The sequence below is a fragment of the Bufo gargarizans genome, chromosome 6, assembly GCF_014858855.1.
Source record: "Bufo gargarizans isolate SCDJY-AF-19 chromosome 6, ASM1485885v1, whole genome shotgun sequence".
NCBI lineage: Eukaryota > Metazoa > Chordata > Amphibia > Anura > Bufonidae > Bufo > Bufo gargarizans.
This window is the reverse complement of record NC_058085.1, coordinates 246783528-246804210: the sequence shown is the minus strand read 5'-3', so window position 1 is coordinate 246804210 and position 20683 is coordinate 246783528. Positions and strand designations below refer to the sequence as shown.

Genomic DNA, 20683 nt, shown 5'->3' with positions numbered 1-20683 from the left:
GGCTTTTAACTTTTTATGAGCTTGCTGTAATTTCTTTTCTACACTTTTCTAGGAGTAACCATGAAATTATTGTTTCATCTGACCAGATTTTCAACACTCCTTGCAAAAATGTTACACTCTGTTATGCCTAGTGCAGAGCCTCCAAGGCAGTGAATGACACATGGACTGAAAGAACAAAAAGGCACTGCAGTAGGCATAGCACATGGTAAATGTTTTGTCAGGCGTCTTTTCATAAGTGTTGCAACAAAAAGTTGCATTTCTTTCCTTTTTTGGGGGGGGAGGGGGGGTGCATATAATGCTAACACACCAGAAGTAGTATAGCTGTGCAATTTGCTTGATTCCAGCTCAGCTGCATCCAAACATATTGAATCTTTTAATTATGGGCATCTGTCTCACCTCCAGTCTAATCACCAGTCCAGACCTGGATCTCCTGTGTAGACAGAAGGCCAGTCTCTCCTGTGTAGCTGACTTCTTGTAAGTTACAGGATTGCTTAATTACCTAAGAATTCCCTCCTGGAAGCTCTCAGACACTTTAAAATTACACAAAAAAGGTGGCAGGGCAAAGTTGGATGGTGTAGAAAAACAGGAGTAGCACTCCTAAATAAAATGTAAAAGTGCAGCATATTTAACAAAGAGCATGCAACAGTTGATAAATGTGGATTAAAGTAAGCCAATGCAGACTGTTAACTATAGATGAGTGTTGATTAATTATTAAACTTAATTATGTATTTCCCAACAGGTATATGATTGGCCACAATCAAATCCATTGCCGTGGTTGCGTACATGAGGGAATAAAACTTGTCTGAAACTGATCCATAATTCTTGGAGAGCTGTACAAAATCCTGTTAGACTGATATTAACTGATACTGGTGAACAGCTGAAGTCCGTACTATAAAGGAAGAACAAGTCTTATCTTCAGCATTCCTGTTCCTTCCAGTGATATGGATCCACAGAATGTCCACAGTATGCAGGCTAGAAGCAGCTCTTCAGAAAGTGATCATTCTCCTGATGAGCAGCATGACTCTGCTGACAACGGGTATGTTTCCTCACACAGGATTAAAACCTTATAAGTGTGAAGAATGTGGCAGAAGGTTTGCACAAAAATTCCAGCTTTCATTGCATCAAAAAAGTCATACAGGAGAAAGACCCTACAAATGTTCTGAATGTGAAAGGAGATACATTACCAAATCCTCTCTTCAAGCCCACCAAGTCACACACACATCTTTAAATTTATTTCCATGCTCTGAATGTAGTAAAGGGTTCCCTACCAAGACCCAACTCCGTCAGCATCAAGTTGTCCACACAGGAGAGAGAGCCTTTGAGTGCCCTGAATGTGGGAAATGCTTTAAAACAACTTCACAACTTAACTACCATAAGATGACTCACACCGGGGAGAAACCCTTTAAGTGCTTGGAATGTGGCCTATGTTTTGCCAGAAAATCCCATCTTTGTGGTCATCAGAAGATTCATGTTGGTGGAAAGTCATTTGCTTGTAGTGAGTGTAAAAAGTGTTTTTATACTAAATCAGAGCTTGCTCATCATGAAGAAATCCATACTAGGTTGGAAATATTTCAGTGTCCATTATGCCAAGAATGTTACCAGGACAAGTCTGAACTTATCGAGCACAAGAAGACCCATGAAAAATGGTATCAATGTGCAGAATGCAATAAAGTGTTTAACCAGAAAAGTCATCTTTCACAACACAAGAGAATCCACACAGGTGATAAACCATTTGGGTGCAAAACCTGTGGCAAATGTTTTACGCAGAAAATAGGCTTGATCTTGCATGAGCAACGCATACATAGTGGTGGAACCAAACAGTTTAAATGCTCAGAATGTGATAAAAGTTTTGTGATGAAGAGTGATCTTGAGAAACACAAAATGGTCCACACAGGTGAGAAACCATTTTCTTGTTCAGGTACGTCTGCTTGTCCATGAAAGGATCCACACTGGAGCAAAGCCACATGCTTGCCAAGAATGTGGTAAACGTTTCAGAGATAATGATTGTTTGTTTAGACACAAGAAAATTCATGGTGGAGTAAAGAAATGTGTGTGTTCTGAGTGTGGAAAGGCCTTTCTTCGCAACGCACAACTTCTTTCACATCAGAGATCTCACACAGGAGAGAAGCCTTACAATTGTCTTGAGTGTGGAAAGAGATACAAAGATAAAAGTGCTCTGGTGAACCATCAGAAGAATCACACAGGGGAGAGACCCTTTGCTTGCTCTGAATGTGATAAACGGTTTAAAGTGAACTCTGAACTTTCAAGACATAAGAAGATCCATGATGGCAATCTGCCTTTCCAATGCACTGAATGTGGAAAACGTTTTATTTCCAAGAAAAGCCTGAACATACATTATCGAAGCCACACTGGAGAGAAGCCATATGAATGCGTGGAGTGTGGGAAATGCTTTAGCTGTAATTCCAATCTTATAGCTCACAAAAGGATACATACAGGAGAAAAGCCCTATAAAGGCATACTTTGTAGAACATCATTTACTCACGTCTCTGGATTGATCTCACATAAAAAAATACATCATCCCAATGAATAGTGGCTACTGTAAACAATATGCTTTAAAGGAGGATTTAATGGAAAAAAATGTTTTTTTTTATCGAACATAGATTAGAGTTCCTTAACTGAAATCATGCCATTGCCTCCACTAGAAAAACTTAAAGGAAATGTGTCATCGGAAAATAATGACTTTTTTATGCTTCACATATTTTTTTATAATTTTTGATATTTTTAATTTTCCATGTCACTTTTTATATTTAAACTACAACAAACAATCCTGCAGTGTTTGCACTGGCCACTATGTCTAATAATTTACGCTATTTTTCGGTCTGTACAGATCATTTTACTGAAGTTAATTCATTCTAATCCAGCCTGTAATTATATCACCTTAGTGTATAGATAAGACAAGATCCACTATTTACAATATGTGATGGTCAGAGCTTATCTATTCATCCACTTCTGCATAGGTCAGGCCTAGAAAACTCTCCCATAGAAGGCAATAGGGTCCCCTCCTGTCATTGTGTCTATGGCCCATGTGGCTGCTGTAAAGCAATTGTTTTTAATGCTGTGTAAATGTTAAGCACTGCTCAGGCAAGATGGCAGCCCCCATAATAATGTTCAGGAAATAAAAAATCTGTGATCAGAAAAAACCCTGAAAAAAAAAGGAGATGTGTTACTATTTGGTTTTAATTGGCTAATACAATTTTTGGTGACACATTTCCCTTAAGGTATTTTATAATGTGGTTCCTTCCATGTGTTAGCTCTGACCATTACATGTCGCTCATTTGGGGTTAAAGTGTTATTCCCATCTTGGTCTTTCATAGCACTGGCCAGGGATAGGCAGAATTACGCAAATGGCTATGGAAACAGCTTGCTGTGCTACGATGTTTGTGCACCTCCCATTTACTTTTATGGGATATTTCTATAAGTCTGTGCACCCCTATCTGGCACTTTCTGTGTTTATTACCATCTTGGACATGAAAAGCTGAGATGAGAATAATCCTTTAAGACTACCGAATGCTTGTTCACCCACCCTACCACTTATCCTTTGTAGGAGAGAAGGTTGATGGGAAACCCCATTGTCAATTAGATTTTTTTCTATTTCCTTGGCAATCCAACATATTTTTAAAGACAAACTGGAGAGCAAAAATGACATGATAAGGCTACTACCTGCACATATACAATCATACCACCATACAAACCATACCTGCACACTATTACTTAAAGGTTTTTTTAAACCGATCACCTATCCTCTATCAGTATCTGATTAGTGGACATACGACACACGGGACCCTGCCGATCAGCTGTTTGAGAAGGCACCGATGCTTTGATTACTGCTGCGGCCTTCTCCGTGCTTACCAAACACAGCTGTCACATAGTGATGTGGGAGGGAACGCCACACGGACAAAAGGAGGGAAGGGAAAAGGAACTAGGCCTCAAAGCTAGGGTAAGGGAAACGGACACCACCTATGGAAACCCTAATCCTAGCCCTGAATCCTATCCGTATGAACGGACTTTGAGGGTAGGAATGTTAATACAATGGAAACTGAGACCCTGTAAACCCTGTATTTCCCTGGAGTAGTGTCTGGGCTTGAGACAACCTGTTCCTTCCAATATGAAACAACAAGCGTCTCCCTGAGGCCTAGTAACAAAAGACAGAACAAAATAAAAAAGGGAAGTAGCATTTAACTTCTGAAGTAAATGGATGAGCAGGAACTCAGAAGAGGACCATACACCAGCTCTTTCAATACCAAACTGAAGCTATCAACCGCATAGCATGATGGCTGAAGCCAAACTCAATAGGGGAATTGGAATGACCACTAAGCTACACCTGAGACAAGAGATGTGGTCTTTACCAGCAACCACACTTAAACCAGTGAAACCAAATAAGCTGTCAGATCACTTCACGTTCAGCCAGTCTCTTAGATCTTCTGACACCTGTCACGTTAGAAACCGTGACAACAGCGCAGTAAATTGCATAGTAGCTGTGCTTGGTATTAAGCTCAGCCTCATAAAAGTGAGGACTCCCACTGATTAGATACTGATGACCTATCCTGACGATAGGTTATCAGTATCAAAATCCCAGAAAACCCCTTTAATTTTACCTCTGCATAATGACTGAATCCCACGACACCATGAGCACATACTAACGACACATCAGTGATCAATTCCATCATCCGCAGTAATCAATTCCATCATACTATGAGTACGTATTATAACTATTTAATAATACTAATGGTTGTAATTAAATAAAACAATTATATTCAGTGATGGTAGACAAAAAGTTTACTGGGTGACCCTTAGTGCTTTAGAGAGATCCAGAGGCAGTTCCATCAGGTGCCATCCTGTAGGGCCCTGCAGAACAACACTGGAAAGTAGACAGTAAGACACTTTAGAGTACTTGGGTTGTGATAGGCTAAGCCGATAATGTGAAAGGTTGTTGCTGAAGCGGCTAGGTTTACAGTGGCCCCCCTCCTGAGTATAATGAAGTGACATCTGTGGCTTGAGGCCTTGTTAAAATGCTTGTAATTGAAAGACTATTGGGAGTGGGTTCCAAAGAGCAGTGTGCAGTTAATACAGTCCCAGAGGTGTCACGTCAACACTGACCTGAGGACAAAGTAACCATTGTATCCTAAAGAATGTTCTGTTAACTCTCAAGCATATGGCACCACCTAGAGTGAACTGCAACCATTAAACAGATTGTGCCCTATTAAAGAGGCAGTAACTATCACAAGTTGTTTTCCACTGTTGCGTGAAAACTAAAAGTAAAATCTTATGTTCAACTATTGCTGTCTGTGATCTTTTTTTTTTTTTTTTTTTTTTTTAAAGGGACCTCAACACTACTCATCCACCCTTTTAAAAGCAGATACATATTATTTGATATTGCTTCAAGTTAAAGGACCATTAAACCAGGAAAACAAGATTAACCTACTAAGGAAAGCTTGTCATTAGCTCTTTCTGCATATACATCTGCAAGCTGCACCAGAAGGCAATTGTAGCAGGTATCCTGCAGTCAGAGAAGTGCCTTCTTCCTCCCAGCCCCTCCCTCTCCTACTGAGGACCAACTCTGTGAAACTAGGATGACCTCACAGTGAGATTGGGAAAACTAAGATTGGGAAAAGATCAGGCCTTTACACTATATTCACTTTGATCCCTTCCCAACTTGTGTGGTTCGGCAGGTCAGTAGCTCCCGCAATGTGTGGTGATCGTGCCCACACAGGAGCTGTTTTCGTTCGATCATGGCAGGGGTCAGGCTGTTACTAAAAGACAAGGCTCATGCTGTAACTGCCAGCATTGGAGATAACTTTGATGCAGGACTGCTGACTGCTGCATCTAAGGGGTTCACCACATCGGCTCCCTGCAATGCGACAGTGGGGTGTCGATGGTTGCTATATCAGATTATATTACCTTTCGTTGGCTGTTCTTTTCTTTTTTGTTGGATTCTGGGTTTAGAATCCTGGTTAGGCTACAAAAACCCCAAAGCATATGTACTGAATCCCCCCCCCCCCAAAAAATAAATAAATAAGATTATATAAATTTTAGAATGGAACACTAGAACCCATAATTGTAGTGTGGAGTTGATGCTCTGGCTTGAGATCGTTAAGACACCAATTTCAAATATCTGTCCAATCCCTGACCCTATTTTCTGATTTAACCACCTGTTTTTAATAATTTTAAATATCTTTAATTTCTATGGGGAATTGCAGATAATTGAGATCAACGCGGTTTAAGCAAGTTTTTAAAAATGTACAGCAATAATATGAAGAACTTTTTGAAGAATGAACATGGAAAAGAAAAACAGTACGCCACAAGGACATAAAGCAAATGTTAACGTCTTTCATCAGTCTGTACAATGTTTTAGAAATTATTTGAAAAAACCCCACAAATTTTGGTAAGCCACAAACCTCAACTAATTATCAATCCGTAAGGTGTATGTCCAAAAACATGACTCAGATGTGCTGCCCCTTATTTGTTCTTTTGGATTTATCAGTCTGTTAATTTTTGTAGGTGAAAAAGTAACCCCAGGCATAGGCCTACAGGTCTAGCTTCAACAATAGACATAGCTTATTGGATTGCTCTTGTTTAGAAGTTTTGTTCCATCTTGTGGTGTGTGGTTTTTGTATCTGAACTATGCTCAGCATAAACACAGAGACTTATGGGGGACTCAGATACACCATGTTGGAAATGGAGCAGGCAAAGTCCCTATTCTGTTTAGTTCACCGCTAAAGCCTATGATAACTGGAATGACATCAGTTAGTAAAACTCAGCACTTTTTATTGCAGCATAGATCAATATAATTTTTTTTGTCTCCGCAATATTTTTAAGCTGTGTTTTTTTCTAGGGTAAATTGCAGATGATTGAGAACAACACTCTTTAAACAAGTTTGTGGAAGTGTACAGCAATGGTCAACCATATCCTTCTCCGAAATACCAGTCTGTAAGCTATATGTTTACCACATGACTCCTATGTGTTGCCCATTGTTTTTCTTTTGGATTTACAAAGCTGTTCATTTTCATAAGGTATAAGGCAACCTCAGCTAATTCTGGGTACTGTGGTGCGTGCCTTTAATCCTAGCTATCATGAGAGGCTTAGGCTATTGGATCATTTGAGGTTGGCAGTTCCAATCCATATTGTGTTGTGTGGATTTGGTGTCTGTGCTATGCTCAGCATCAATGATGTGACTCGGTAGGATCTCTGAGGCACCAGGTTGACTTAACAGGGGTGCACTTGCCGAGGTTGGAAACAGAGTAGGCATAGCTGAAGTGGAGCAACCTAAATAACACAGTTAAACACAGCCTATATATTGGGACAGAGGTCTATAGTTTTTTGCTCCAATCATTTTAAACAGCATTAACCCATAGGATACCAGCGCTGTACATGTACGGCACTAGAAAGCGGGTCTGAAATCCCAGCACCGTAGATGTATGGAGGGCTGATCAGGTGGTTGCAGGAGCTACGCACAACCGATCAGCGGCAGGGGTTTGGCAGTCACTGATAGCTGGACCCCCTCTGTATGCGCCGGCATCAGTGAAAACATGATGCCGGTGCATTAACCCACGCACTGCCGGGGGCAGCGCTGACCGTGGCACGCGTGGGATACTGCCGGGTGCGGATGGCCATCGGGTTCCCATGCTGCTGTGACAGGGACCCGATGGCAGGGAAGGCAGCACGATGTCTTCCTTAGGCATCAAGGCTGCCTTCCATGACAGCCTGTGAGATCCAGCCCCCTGGATCTCACAGGCAAGCAGGCTGTAAGTGTATTACAGTCTGTAATACACTCACATCCAAAGTATCACAATACAGAAGTATTGTGATGCATTGTAGAGGGTATCAGTTAAAAAGTTGAAGTCCCCCAAACGTTGAAGTCCCAGAGCGGGACAAAAAATAAAGTTAAAAAAAAGTTAAAAAATAAAAAGTTTTGCAAAAAATTTAAAGTTTCAAATAAAAAAAACTTCCTTTTCCCAAAATAAAGTTAAAAAAAATTTGTAAAAAAGACATTACTCTAATTATGGTCACTCTAATCACAATGAAATTATCCCCTTATATTTATTGGGAGGGAAAAAAAAAAACTTTAGCACATTCAGTTCACTGTTTTCAAGGACTTGCAGTTTTACGGCCTGTCTCTGCAATAGCTATTGCTCCAAACTCCTGATGAAGCTGCATCGCGGTGAAACATGTCGGGTGGAGTAGTGTTAGGCGTGCCAGTTTAGGCAGGAATGAAGGTTGAATGTGACCCGTGTATGTGTGTGACCACTGTAAGGAAATTATGTCTGTATCCACACACGTTCACATATATGTATTAATTCAGCCTTATATGCTTGTATTAAAGTATACAGAGTTCTTCTTTAAAGGAAATATTTTATACTCTTATAACAACAAGGTCTAGTAACACAAGTTAACAGGAAGTGGCTGTCTGAAGCTCAAAACCGCATGGCTAGAAAGAGATATGCATGCTTTAGCAAAAGAATGCCACATTTGTGATGAAGGTACCTGAAGAGAGAATTGCCCAATGCATGGCATCATAGCTGCAGAAACATATATTGCATATATACCTTTTACACATATATCTAACATGTGCATTAGACATATATTTTACTGCAATACGGGTTATATAAGCATCTTGTATATTGACGTTCGCCTTTGATTTAGATAAGTGAAGGACGTTTTATCAGGTAAATGTTGGTACGAAATAAACAAAGATAATTCCGCGAAATATTTGAACAAAGCGAAGGTCGACAAAGATGGTGGTTAGATATCTGAATTCTAAGAATTATAAATGCGTCACATATGTACCTTGTTTCTAAGAAATTATCATGACTTTTTTACTTTGTTTGTATAAAGGTGACCATGGTAAATTCGTTACCTGATTGGATTAAGCTAAGGGGAGGTTTATGGTAATTATATGGTAATGTTGTGGTTTGAATCTATAAATTAGCTACGAAGTAAAAATAAAGACGCAACCATTTTAAACCTATCAACGTGTATTGGTCTTCAGTAGTTGTCCGGCCGGTGATTCACCCACAGACAAACCAGGGGCCCTATCAATTGGTAGCAGAGGATGGTTCACTGACTATCCAGGTGAGTAATAATTTCTGCCACTATTTGTGTTGGTTGGAATGTTTCTCTCCTGGATACGGTGGATATCTGATGTATACTGGATGGCAGGTTAGTTTAGTGTTCATAAGACTGTGGGACAGACACGAGGCAGCACTCAGTGTTCTGCGTATCCTGATGGGAGCAGCGTCTCCCATAGGCACAGTGGTTGGCAGGGGATGTTGTTCCAGGAACATACATCATATTGTTGGCAGGGAATTTTCCGAATGTAGAACTAGTCTCTTCGGACGTTGGCAGGGATTTTTCAAGTGGGAATTAGTCTCATTTCACGGTTTATTGAGTTAAAGGATAACTCTGGATTTATGTGAAACAAGGAAACAAGGTACCCGGAATATGTATAAGGAAAAGGAATACATATGATATATAAAAAAAAGGAAAAAACAGTGAGGGAAACGCATACATCTCAATGCAGATGTTGGTTTCTAACTCACTAGGATTGTCTGTGGAGTGAATTGTTTAAAGAACATAACTGTACAGTTAAAACTTGGAAGGTGACATTGATTACTGCAGTCTATTAAATTCATAAATGGTGTTGCCCATATTAGATATTTTACACGTGTTATAAGAATATTGTATGGGACCACCATAATGTGAGTGATATTATATGCTTTATCCTATATGTGTATGTTTTAAGAAACTGAAGTCAAGTATAATCTCATAATCAAAATATATTCTTTCACTATAGAGAATTAGGTAAGGTTTCCAATATAGTCTCTGAGTGTGTAAATCACTTTTGGAGCTAATTACCTCACTGGTAATTACTGGTGTTCGGCCGAGCATGCTCGATCAACACTAGTCTGTAGTCGGTCGGCCATCTTGTCTGAGCTGTTCTTAATAGCATTTAGAGATATGCTTTACAGCAGTTACCATGGGCCATAGACACAATGGACAGGAGGAGACCTAACTGACTTCTACGGGATAGTTTTCTGGGCATGCCTTGTGACCTGTGCAGAGGTCAGGAAGGAGTAGATATGCTGTGATATCACCTATTGCGGTGGATCTTGTGTTATCCACAACCTCAATTCCCAATAATTGGGATGCTGTGCAATATAAAATGCAATGTAATGATTTGCAGATCTCATAGACCCATATTTTATTCACAATGGATCATATAATGCATATCAGATGTTGAAAGCGAGACATTTTACCACTTGATGGCAGCAACACATCTCAAAAAAGTTGGAACAGGGCAACAAAAGACTAGAAAAGTAAGTGGTACTGGAAAAGAGTCTATCAGAAGCAAAGCTGGGCAGAGGTTCACCAATCCGTGAAAAACTACATCTAAGGCCTCATGCACACGACAGTTTTTTTTCACGGTCCGCAAAAACGGGGTCCGTAGGTCCATGATTCGTGACCGTTTTTTCGTCCGTGGGTCTTCCTTGATTTTTGGAGGATCCACGGACCAAAGTCGTTTTGGTGTCCGCCTGGCCGTGCAGAGCCAAACGGATCAGTCCTGAATTACAATGCAAGCCAATGGGGACGGATCCGTTTGACGTTGACACAATATGGTGCCATTTCAAACGGATCCGTCCCCATTGACTTTCAATGTAAAGTCTGGAGCTCTTTTATACCATCGGATTGGAGTTTTCTCCAATCCGATGGTATATTTTAACTTGAAGCGTCCCCATCACCATGGGAACGCCTCTATGTTAGAATATACTGTCTGATATGAGCTACATCATGAAACTCAGATCCGACAGTATATTCTAACACAGAGGCGTTCCCATGGTGATGGGGACGCTTCAGGTTAGAATATACTGAAAAACTGTGTACATGACTGCCCCCTGCTGCCTGGCAGGTGCTGCAAGGCAGCAGGGGGCAGACCCCCCCCCCTGTTTTTAACTCATTGGTGGCCAGTGGGCCCCCCCTCCCTCCCCTGTAGTTAACTCATTGGTGGCCAGCGCGGCCGCCCCCCCCCTCCCTCCCCTGTAGTTAACTCATTGGTGTCCAGTGGGCCCCCCCTCCCTCCCCTGTAGTTAACTCATTGGTGTCCAGTGGACCCCCCCTCCCTCCCCTGTAGTTAACTCGTTGGTGGCCAGTGGGCCCTCTCCCCTCCCTCCCCCTCCTAATTAAAATCGCCCCCCCTATCATTGGTGGCAGTGGAGAGTACCGATCGGAGTCCTAGTTTAATAGCTGGGGCTCCGATCGGTAACCATGGCAACCGGGACGCTACTGCAGTCCCGGTTGCCATGGTTGCTTAGCAATTTGTAGAAGCTTCATACCTACCTGAAGAGCTGCGATGTCTGTGACCGGCCGGGAGCTCCTCCTACTGGTAAGTGACAGGTCTGTGCGGCGCATTGCCTATAGCACAGACCTGTCACTTACCAGTAGGAGGAGCTCCCGGCCGGTCACAGACATCGCTGCTCGCAGGTAAGTATGAAGCTTCTACAAATTGCTAAGTAACCATGGCAACCGGGACTGCAGTAGCGTCCCGGTTGCCATGGTTACCGATCGGAGCCCCAGCGATTACACTGGGACTCCGATCGGTACTCTCCACTGCCACCAATGATAGGGGGGGGGCGATTTTAATTAGGAGGGGGAGGGAGGGGAGAGGGCCCACTGGCCACCAATGAGTTAACTACAGGGGAGGGAGGGGGGGTCCACTGGACACCAATGAGTTAACTACAGGGGAGGGAGGGGGTCCCACTGGACACCAATGAGTTAACTACAGGGGAGGGAGGGGGGGCCCACTGGACACCAATGAGTTAACTACAGGGGAGGGAGGGGGGGGGCGGCCGCACTGGCCACCAATGAGTTAAAAACAGGTGCTGCCAGGAAGCAGGGGGCAGTCATGTACAGTTTTTCAGTATATTCTAACCTGAAGCGTCCCCATCACTATGGGAACGCCTCTGTGTTAGAATATACTGTCGGATCTGAGTTTTCACGAAGTGAAAACTCACCTCTGAAAAAGCTTTTATGCAGACGGATCTTTGGATCCGTCTGTATGAAAGTAACCTACGGCCACGGATCACGGACACGGATGCCAATCTTGTGTGCATCCGTGTTCTTTCACGGTCCCATTGACTTGAATGGGTCCGTGAACCGTTGTCCGTCAAAAAAATAGGACAGGTCATATTTTTTTGACGGACAGGAAACACGGATCACGGTCTCGGCTGCAAAACAGTGCATTTTCCGATTTTTCCACTGACCCATTGAAAGTCAATGGGTCCACGAAAAAAAACGGAAATCGGCACAACGGCCACGGATGCACACAACGGTCGTGTGCATGAGGCCTAAAAATTACTGAACAACTTGAGAAAAATGTCCTTCCTTGTAAAATTGCAAAGACTTTGAATATTCCACCATCTACAGTACATAATCTCATTAAAAGAGTCAGAGAATCTGGAGGAAGTCATGTGCGTAAGGGGCAAGGCCGGAGGTCAGTATTGAATGTTTGTGATCCATGGGCCCTCAGGAAGCACTGCATTAAAACAAGGCATGATTCTGGAATGGAAATTACTGCATGGGCCCAGAAAACACTGTCTGTGAACACAGTTCACCATTCAATCCACAAATTCAAGTTAAAGATGCATCATGTGAAGAAGAAGCCACATGTCAGCACGATCCACAGTCTTCTCTGGGCCAAAGCTATTTTAAAATGGACTGAGGAAAAATGTAAAACTATTCTGTGGTCAGATAAATCAAAATTTGAAATTCTTTTTGGAAACCATGGATGCCAAGTCCTGTGCACAAGAGTAGAAGGACCACCCAGCTTGTTATAAGAGTACAGTTCATAAGCCGGCATCTCTGATTGTACAGGGTTGCATTAGTGCCTATGGTGTGGGCAGCTTACACATCAGGAAAGGCACTATCAATGCTGAACAGTATATGCTCCCATCCAGACGTCTCTTTCAGGGAAGGCCTTGCATATTTGAGCATGACAATGCTAAACCACACTGCATCCATCACAGGATGGCTTCACAGAGTAGTCCGGGTGTGGAACTGACCTGCCTGCTGTCCAGACCTTTCCCCGATAGAAAATGAATGATGTATTTGATGGCAAAGAAGACCCAGAATCAGGCATGGGATCCAGCCGGTTCTCTCCGGTTCTGCCGAACCGTTTGTTAAAATTACAGGCGGTTCGCAGGACCGGTGAGAAGCAGGGATCCCGACCCGGTCCTGCAGCTGCGCCTGCACCAGTGGCGTAGCTATAGGGGTGGGGGCGGAGCGGAAGCCGAGAGGAGAGGGCCGGCCCTGTGTGACGCGCACTGTGCAGGGCAGCTGGGCAGGCGAAGTGAGGAGGGGCCGGGCCGGGGGAGCGGCTTCAGTTGAGGTGCGACGCAGGACTTAGTCACGTACCTCACTGTGACCTCCTGCGGCGGATCTCGCGAGATGACGCGATGACGCGGCGCGGGAAGGCACAGTGAGCGAGGCATTGGTGACCGCCTGTACCAGGATGCCACAAGCTGGAGAGAGGTAAGTATTAATTATTTCTCCTAAGCAGGTGCCTACTCCACCTTCCCCTCATCCTGACCCAATGTTTAGATTCTTTTAGCCAAACAAGAGTTATGGATGGGGTTGATGACAATATTTAAGGTGGCCACACACAGGGAAACACATCTATTTTGCCCACAGAGTAAGAGCAGCTTTTTTAAGCGGTACTCCACTATGTAATGGCCCACTCTTTATTTTTAATGTAATGGCCCCCACTTTATTATTAATATAATGGCCCCCACTTTATTATTAATATAATGGCCCCCTCTTTATTATTAATATAATGGCCCCCTCTTTATTATTAATGTAATGGCTCCCTCTTTGTTATTAATGTAATGGCCCCCTCTTTGTTATTAAAGTTGGGGCCATTATATTAATAATAAAGAGGGGGCCATTATATTAATAATAAAGAGGGGGCCATTATATTAATAATAAAGTGGGGGCCATTATATTAATAATAAAGAGGGGGCCATTATATATATAATAAAGTGGGGGCCATTATATTAATAATAAAGTGGGGGCCATTACATTAAAAATAAAGAGTGGGCCATTATAATAATAATAAAGAGGGGGCCGTTACAGTAATAACAAAGAGGGGGCCGTTACAGTAATAACAAAGAGGGGGCCGTTACAGTAATAACAAAGAGGGGGCCGTTACAGTAATAACAAAGAGGGGGCCATTATATTAATAATAAAGAGGGGGCCATTATATTAATAATAAAGAGGGGGCCATTATATTAATAAAAAAGAGGGGGTATATATGGTGTATGTAAATATGTCGTGACTGTGTTGCATATATATGGTGTATGTAAATATGTGTCATGACTCGTGACGCGCTGCGTATCCACCGCTGAGTAGGGAACCTGTTGTTAAAAATTTAAATCCCACCCCTGCCCAGAATCCTACATCAGGCAAGAATGGGACAACTTTCTTCTACCAAATTCCAGCAATTGGTCTTGCAAGACATTCACAGACTGTTAAAATAAGTTTGTATTCTACACAATGGTATACAGTACATGGCGCTGTCCCAACTTTTTTGAGATGCGCTGCTGTCATCAAGTTCTAAATGAGTTTTTTTGTGTGAAATGGTAAAATATCTCATATTCGGCATCTGATATGTATTCTATGGTCTACTGTGGATAAAACATGGGTTCTTGTGATTTGCAAATCATTGTATCCTGTTTCTATTTACAGTTATTTACAGTGTACACAGCGTCCCAACTGTTTTAGAATTAAGGTTGTATATATAGGTAATATCTATCATTCTAATCCTGCCAGTAATGATAATAAGATGACTGCAGTAAAGTGATCCGTACCGACCAAGAAGTGGCATCTATTAGTAGGCTTAGTGGTCAGTGCGAAAACTGCAGAATTGTTCAAACATTGGCAGGTTGCCCTAGCAACTGAATTGCTTCTGCAATCTCATTGTATGGGGGCTTTCAGTCACCAAGAACGCACTCTCAGTTCCACAATCAGTTCAAAAATGACCATGGCATCTGAGGGGCTAAAAGGCCGTGAGGCAATCACGGTCTGCCACTGAAAAACAGCGGGCACCTTTCTTTGGAAACCTGACATCTGCCGAACAGTTTTCTGCCTCTGGAACTATGTAAGGGCATTTTTGGGGGCGATCTGTAGGTATTATTAATACCAAACTGGCAATTTAGCTATTTTTTTTTTTCTGTTATGGCATTAACCTAAAAATTATGGGGCACATTTATTAAGACTGGCATTTTAGACACCGCCAGCCTCTACATAAAGTGTTAACATTCAACAATTAATTGAATTTGCGACAATACATCTGTGCTCAACGATGTACGTGTGACTTCTTTAAGTACGATATGCAACATTTAATTGCTAAAGTTTGACTTTTTAAATAAAAGTGGCATCTATTTGATCTGCCGTGCGCCTTTTTAATGATTGATACTACTACAGAAGCAAGCTAAATATACTGCTACATTTTGCTTCTTTTAAGCCGACGTAATATATGCCAGTTTGGTAGACCCGCCCCTTTTGACATTCAGAAAACGGCAATATTTTTGGCTTATTTTAAACCATAATTTTGGCGCAATATGATTAGTGAATTTCCCATCGACTTTGGTCTACACAAAAGCTGTGGGATTCACAGAATTCCGCTAGTTAAGAACCCCATAAAGAATTTCATCAAATTATTTTGGCAATTATCACCTGATCGAAAAACATCAAATATTCAATTATATATTATTTATAAGTGATACGTGTGACTGATCGGCCCAAATGTTTAATTCACATTGGTGACTCATTTTTCTCCATAAAAAGTTCATGTTTTGTATAGCAATATTCTGTGGGAACAACATGCTATACCCATATAACTTCGTCAGACTCGTAGCTGAAAAAAAATCCACTTTGATGGATACATTTTGTATCAGGACTTATGTTTGGGCAATTATCTAAAGTGTATAGTGAGCATTAGGGACCTGCTGGTGGGATCCCCAGTGTTCCTAAGGATAAATGGGTCCTGGCCTGCAAAGAGAGTAGGACATCTATTTTAACATGAGTACATAAAATGCCATTCTTTCCACCTTTGATTCTGCTGAATAAAGTTATCTAATGCCCCAAAACCAGTTTGCTTGGTTGCAGTGTTCGCTGGGTAGTACCCTAAACACAAGCAACAATGGCACTGAGTTTCACAGTGACCTACATAATTATCATGTCTATAGTCCTGAATAGGCCAATCAAAAAGAATCAGATGAACAAAGGGTGACCCAAGGTTATTATGTCTACAGCTAACCTGCCAATAAACTATAGATGTTGAGCTACCAATCAGGTACCTGCAAACTACACTGCAGCAGATACTACTAAACATATAAAGCTCAACTGGAGTTAAAACTTTTATGACCGACACTTCAAGCATGCTCAGTAATGTGCTCCATAGGTAAAGAGGAACTGAAGGTTCTCATTTCATCATTGACCAGGACAACTGAGCAGAGCGGAAAAAGGAACATTCAACTGATAAAGGTATATTGAGCATTCTTGATCTAAATCAAAGGCTGGAGACCAATGTCTTGTGCATGATTCAACGTTTGTGGGTTGTGTTGATCTGCCTCTTAGTTTACTGTAGGATCTTGTAAGGTAGTATCATTTGGGGTTTTAATGCTCACTTATGATTTTCATGTTTTTTGAATATATGTGCCCATAAGGGAAGGAAGTCCTACAGGGGGTGTATTTTTGAGCAGAACTCAATAATATGGGAATATAGTGTCTTCTCCCATTTTGTCTTTGTCGCATATGCAGCACTAATTTTTTTTATTTCCTTTGTCGGGTACACTGCAGATGTTATTGCTATTATTATAGCTTGGCAGGATGTTTCCTTGTAGATTGATAGGATGTGAGTTTGTATAATTGCCACAGATGTTTACTGGTGTAATTCGTACATTTATACTGTATATTTATAAATATCATTCATTGTAATTGGATGACTTTTATTCTCATTTCTTTTCTTTGTGTATAAGCTAAAGAAAAGTCTAATCAAAAATGATCTGATTCAATTGTAATTGGATTACAAAGGGGATAAGATGGAATAAAAAGAGGAGCAGGGAGGCTACTGGTAGAGAGTTGTAGCGACTTACTGTGACTAGTGTGGTGGAAGCTGTGATTCCTGGGGAAGCAGGTATGAGCTGCTGTGACTGCTGGGGGAGTTGTGAAAGCTGTTGTGACTATCAAGAACATTGGGGTGGGGCGTGCTGTGACTACTGATGAAGCTGAGGAGAAGACGTGCTGTGACTACTGTGAGGTGGATAGAGAAAGAGAGGAGGTAGCGTCTCATGTATAGTAGGGCATAAACATTGTAGTCACAATTTTATTTGGGTTGTGGATCTCACAACCACGTAATAGCAGGCTGTTTTTTCGTTGCACAGTAGGTGGCTGTTCTGCTGGAACCATCAGCTGGGACTTCAGAAGCTGCTAAGGTGGGGTTGCTGTGACTCCTAGTAACAGGAGCTAGGGACAGCTACTGTTACAACTGGGAAAGTTGGGGAAGAAACCTACTGTGTATTAATGGGAGTTATGGGGAGGGGAGAGTGGGAAACAAAATGTTTCTTAAAACAGGGGTGGGATCTCTATGACTACCAGGGGTGTAAGTGACCCATACTTTAGTCACTGATTTGTATTGCCTACAGATTTTTGTTACTGGCTCCTAGCTCTTTGACCTAGCTAAGGTTTTTCTAGGCCTGCTGTAAATCATCATCTCTGGTCAGTATTGCCCTTCAACATATCAGACACCTGGATTTTTAGGTGTAAACTTGAGTTAGGCTTTTAACTTTTTATGAGCTTGCTGTAATTTCTTTTCTACACTTTTCTAGGAGTAACCATGAAATTATTGTTTCATCTGACCAGATTTTCAACACTCCTTGCAAAAATGTTACACTCTGTTATGCCTAGTGCAGAGCCTCCGAGGCAGTGAATGACACATGGACTGAAAGAACAAAAAGGCACTGCAGTAGGCATAGCACATGGTAAATGTTTTGTCAGGCGTCTTTTTATAAGTATTGCAACAAAAAGTTGCATTTCTTTCTTTTTTTGGGGGGGAGGGGGGGTGCATATAATGCTAACACACCAGAAGTAGTATAGCTGCGCAATTTGCTTGATTCCAGCTCAGCTGCATCCAAACATATTGAATCTTTCAATTATGGGCATCTGTCTCACCTCCAGTCTAATCACCAGTCCAGACCTGGATCTCCTGTGTAGACAGAAGGCCAGTCTCTCCTGTGTAGCTGACTTCTTGTAAGTTACAGGATTGCTTAATTACCTAAGAATTCCCTCCTGGAAGCTCTCAGACACTTTAAAATTACACAAAAAAGGTGGCAGGGCAAAGTTGGATGGTGTAGAAAAACAGGAGTAGCACTCCTAAATAAAATGTAAAAGTGCAGCATAGTCAACAAAGAGCATGCAACAGTTGATAAATGTGGAATAAAGTAAGCCAATGCAGACTGTTAACTATAGATGAGTGTTGATTACATTAATTATTATTTAAACTTAATTATGTATTTCCCAACAGGTATATGATTGGCCACAATCAAATCCATTGCCGTGGTTACGTACATGAGGGAATAAAACTTGTCTGAAACTGATCCATAATTCTTGGAGAGCTGTACAAAATCCTGTTAGACTGATATTAACTGATACTGGTGAACAGCTGAAGTCCGTACTATAAAGGAAGAACAAGTCTTATCTTCAGCATTCCTGTTCCTTCCAGTGATATGGATCCACAGAATGTCCACAGTATGCAGGCTAGAAGCAGCTCTTCAGAAAGTGATCATTCTCCTGATGAGCAGCATGACTCTGCTGACAACGGGTATGTTTCCTGCTTAGAATGTGGAAAGCATTTTACCTCAAAGTCCTATCTAAACATTCATTTTAGGGTGCACACAGGAGAAAAACCTTTTGAATGTTCGGAATGTGGAAAAAAGTTTACTCAGAAGCAACATCTTGCTTCCCATCAGAAAACTCACACAGGATTAAAACCTTATAAGTGTGAAGAATGTGGCAGAAGGTTTGCACAAAAATACCAGCTTTCATTGCATCAAAAAACTCATACAGGAGAAAGACCCTACAAATGTTCTGAATGTGAAAGGAGCTACATTACCAAATCCTCTCTTCAAGCCCACCAAGTCACACACACCTCTTTAAATTTATTTCCATGCTCTGAATGTAGTAAAGGGTTCCCTACCAAGACCCGACTCGGTCAGCATCAAGTTGTCCACACAGGAGAGAGAGCCTTTGAGTGCCCTGAATGTGGGAAATGCTTTAAAACAACTTCACAACTTTACTACCATAAGATGACTCACACTGGGGAGAAACCCTTTAAGTGCTTGGAATGTGGCCTATGTTTTGCCAGAAAATCCCATCTTTGTGGTCATCAGAAGATTCATGTTGGTGGAAAGTCATTTGCTTGTAGTGAGTGTAAAAAGTGTTTTTATACTAAATCAGAGCTTGCTCATCATGAAGAAATCCATACTAGGTTGGAAATATTTCAGTGTCCATTATGCCAAGAATGTTACCAGGACAAGTCTGAACTTATCGAGCACAAGAAGACCCATGAAAAATGGTATCAATGTGCAGAATGCAATAAAGTGTTTAACCAGAAAAGTCATCTTTCACAACACAAGAGAATCCACATAGGTGATAAACCATTTGAGTGCAAAACCTGTGGCAAATGTTTTACGCAGAAAATAGGCTTGATCTTGCATGAGCAACGCATACATAGTGGTGGAACCAAACAGTTTAAATGCTCAGAATGTGATAAAAGTTTTGTGATGAAGAGTGATCTTGAGAAACACAAAATGGTCCACACAGGTGAGAAACCATTTTCTTGTTCAGAATGTGACATGTCTTACAGAACCAAGCTACGTCTGCTTGTCCATGAAAGGATCCACACTGGAGCAAAGCCATATGCTTGCCAAGAATGTGGTAAACGTTTCAGAGATAATGATTGTTTGTTTAGACACAAGAAAATTCATGGTGGAGTAAAGAAATGTGTGTGTTCTGAGTGTGGAAAGGCCTTTCTTCGCAACACACAACTTCTTTCACATCAGAGATCTCACACAGGAGAGAAGCCTTACAATTGTCTTGAGTGTGGAAAGAGATACAAAGATAAAAGCGCTCTGGTGAACCATCAGAAGAATCACACAGGGGAGAGACCCTTTGCTTGCTCTGAATGTGATAAACGGTTTAAAGTGAACTCTGAACTTTCAAGACATAAGAAGATCCATGATGGCAATCTGCCTTTCCAATGCACTGAATGTGGAAAACGTTTTATTTCCAAGAAAAGCCTGAACATACATTATCGAAGCCACACTGGAGAGAAGCCATATGAATGCGTGGAGTGTGGGAAATGCTTTAGCTGTAATTCCAATCTTGTAGCTCACAAAAGGATACATACAGGAGAAAAGCCCTATAAATGCATACTTTGTAGAACATCATTTACTCGCGTCTCTGGATTGATCTCACATAAAAAAATACATCATCCCAATGAATAGTGGCTACTGTAAACAATATGCTTTAACCACCTCTGGACCGCCTAAAGCAGATGTGCGGTCCGGAGGTGGCAGCCCTGCGCAGAGTCACGCATATATGCGTCATCTCGCGA

At 41.6% G+C, this 20683-nt stretch overlaps 1 protein-coding gene across 3 annotated transcripts; it reads left to right on the top strand.

The window, feature by feature from the left end:
* The first annotated feature begins 793 nt into the window (after window positions 1-793).
* LOC122939824 (zinc finger protein OZF-like) lies at window positions 794-20683 on the top strand. Of its 3 annotated transcripts, none has more exons than XM_044296000.1 (2): window positions 794-1918; window positions 19915-20683. In XM_044296000.1, the coding sequence occupies exons 1-2, from the start codon at window positions 955-957 to the stop codon at window positions 20571-20573; spliced, it is 1623 nt and encodes a 540-aa protein (XP_044151935.1). In that variant the 5' UTR covers window positions 794-954; the 3' UTR covers window positions 20574-20683. The 3 variants fall into 3 exon arrangements, with proteins under 3 accessions (XP_044151935.1, XP_044151932.1, XP_044151934.1); XM_044295997.1 differs by lacking the exon at window positions 794-1918 and adding an exon at window positions 8984-9090 and having other exon boundaries at window positions 18593-20683; XM_044295999.1 differs by lacking the exon at window positions 794-1918 and adding an exon at window positions 16479-16554 and having other exon boundaries at window positions 18593-20683.

What these genes read in the sequence shown, in the direction of transcription:
- LOC122939824 (XM_044295997.1), top strand. Translation starts at nt 18,795, where the DNA reads ATGGATCCACAGAATGTCCACAGTATGCAGGCTAGAAGCAGCTCTTCA.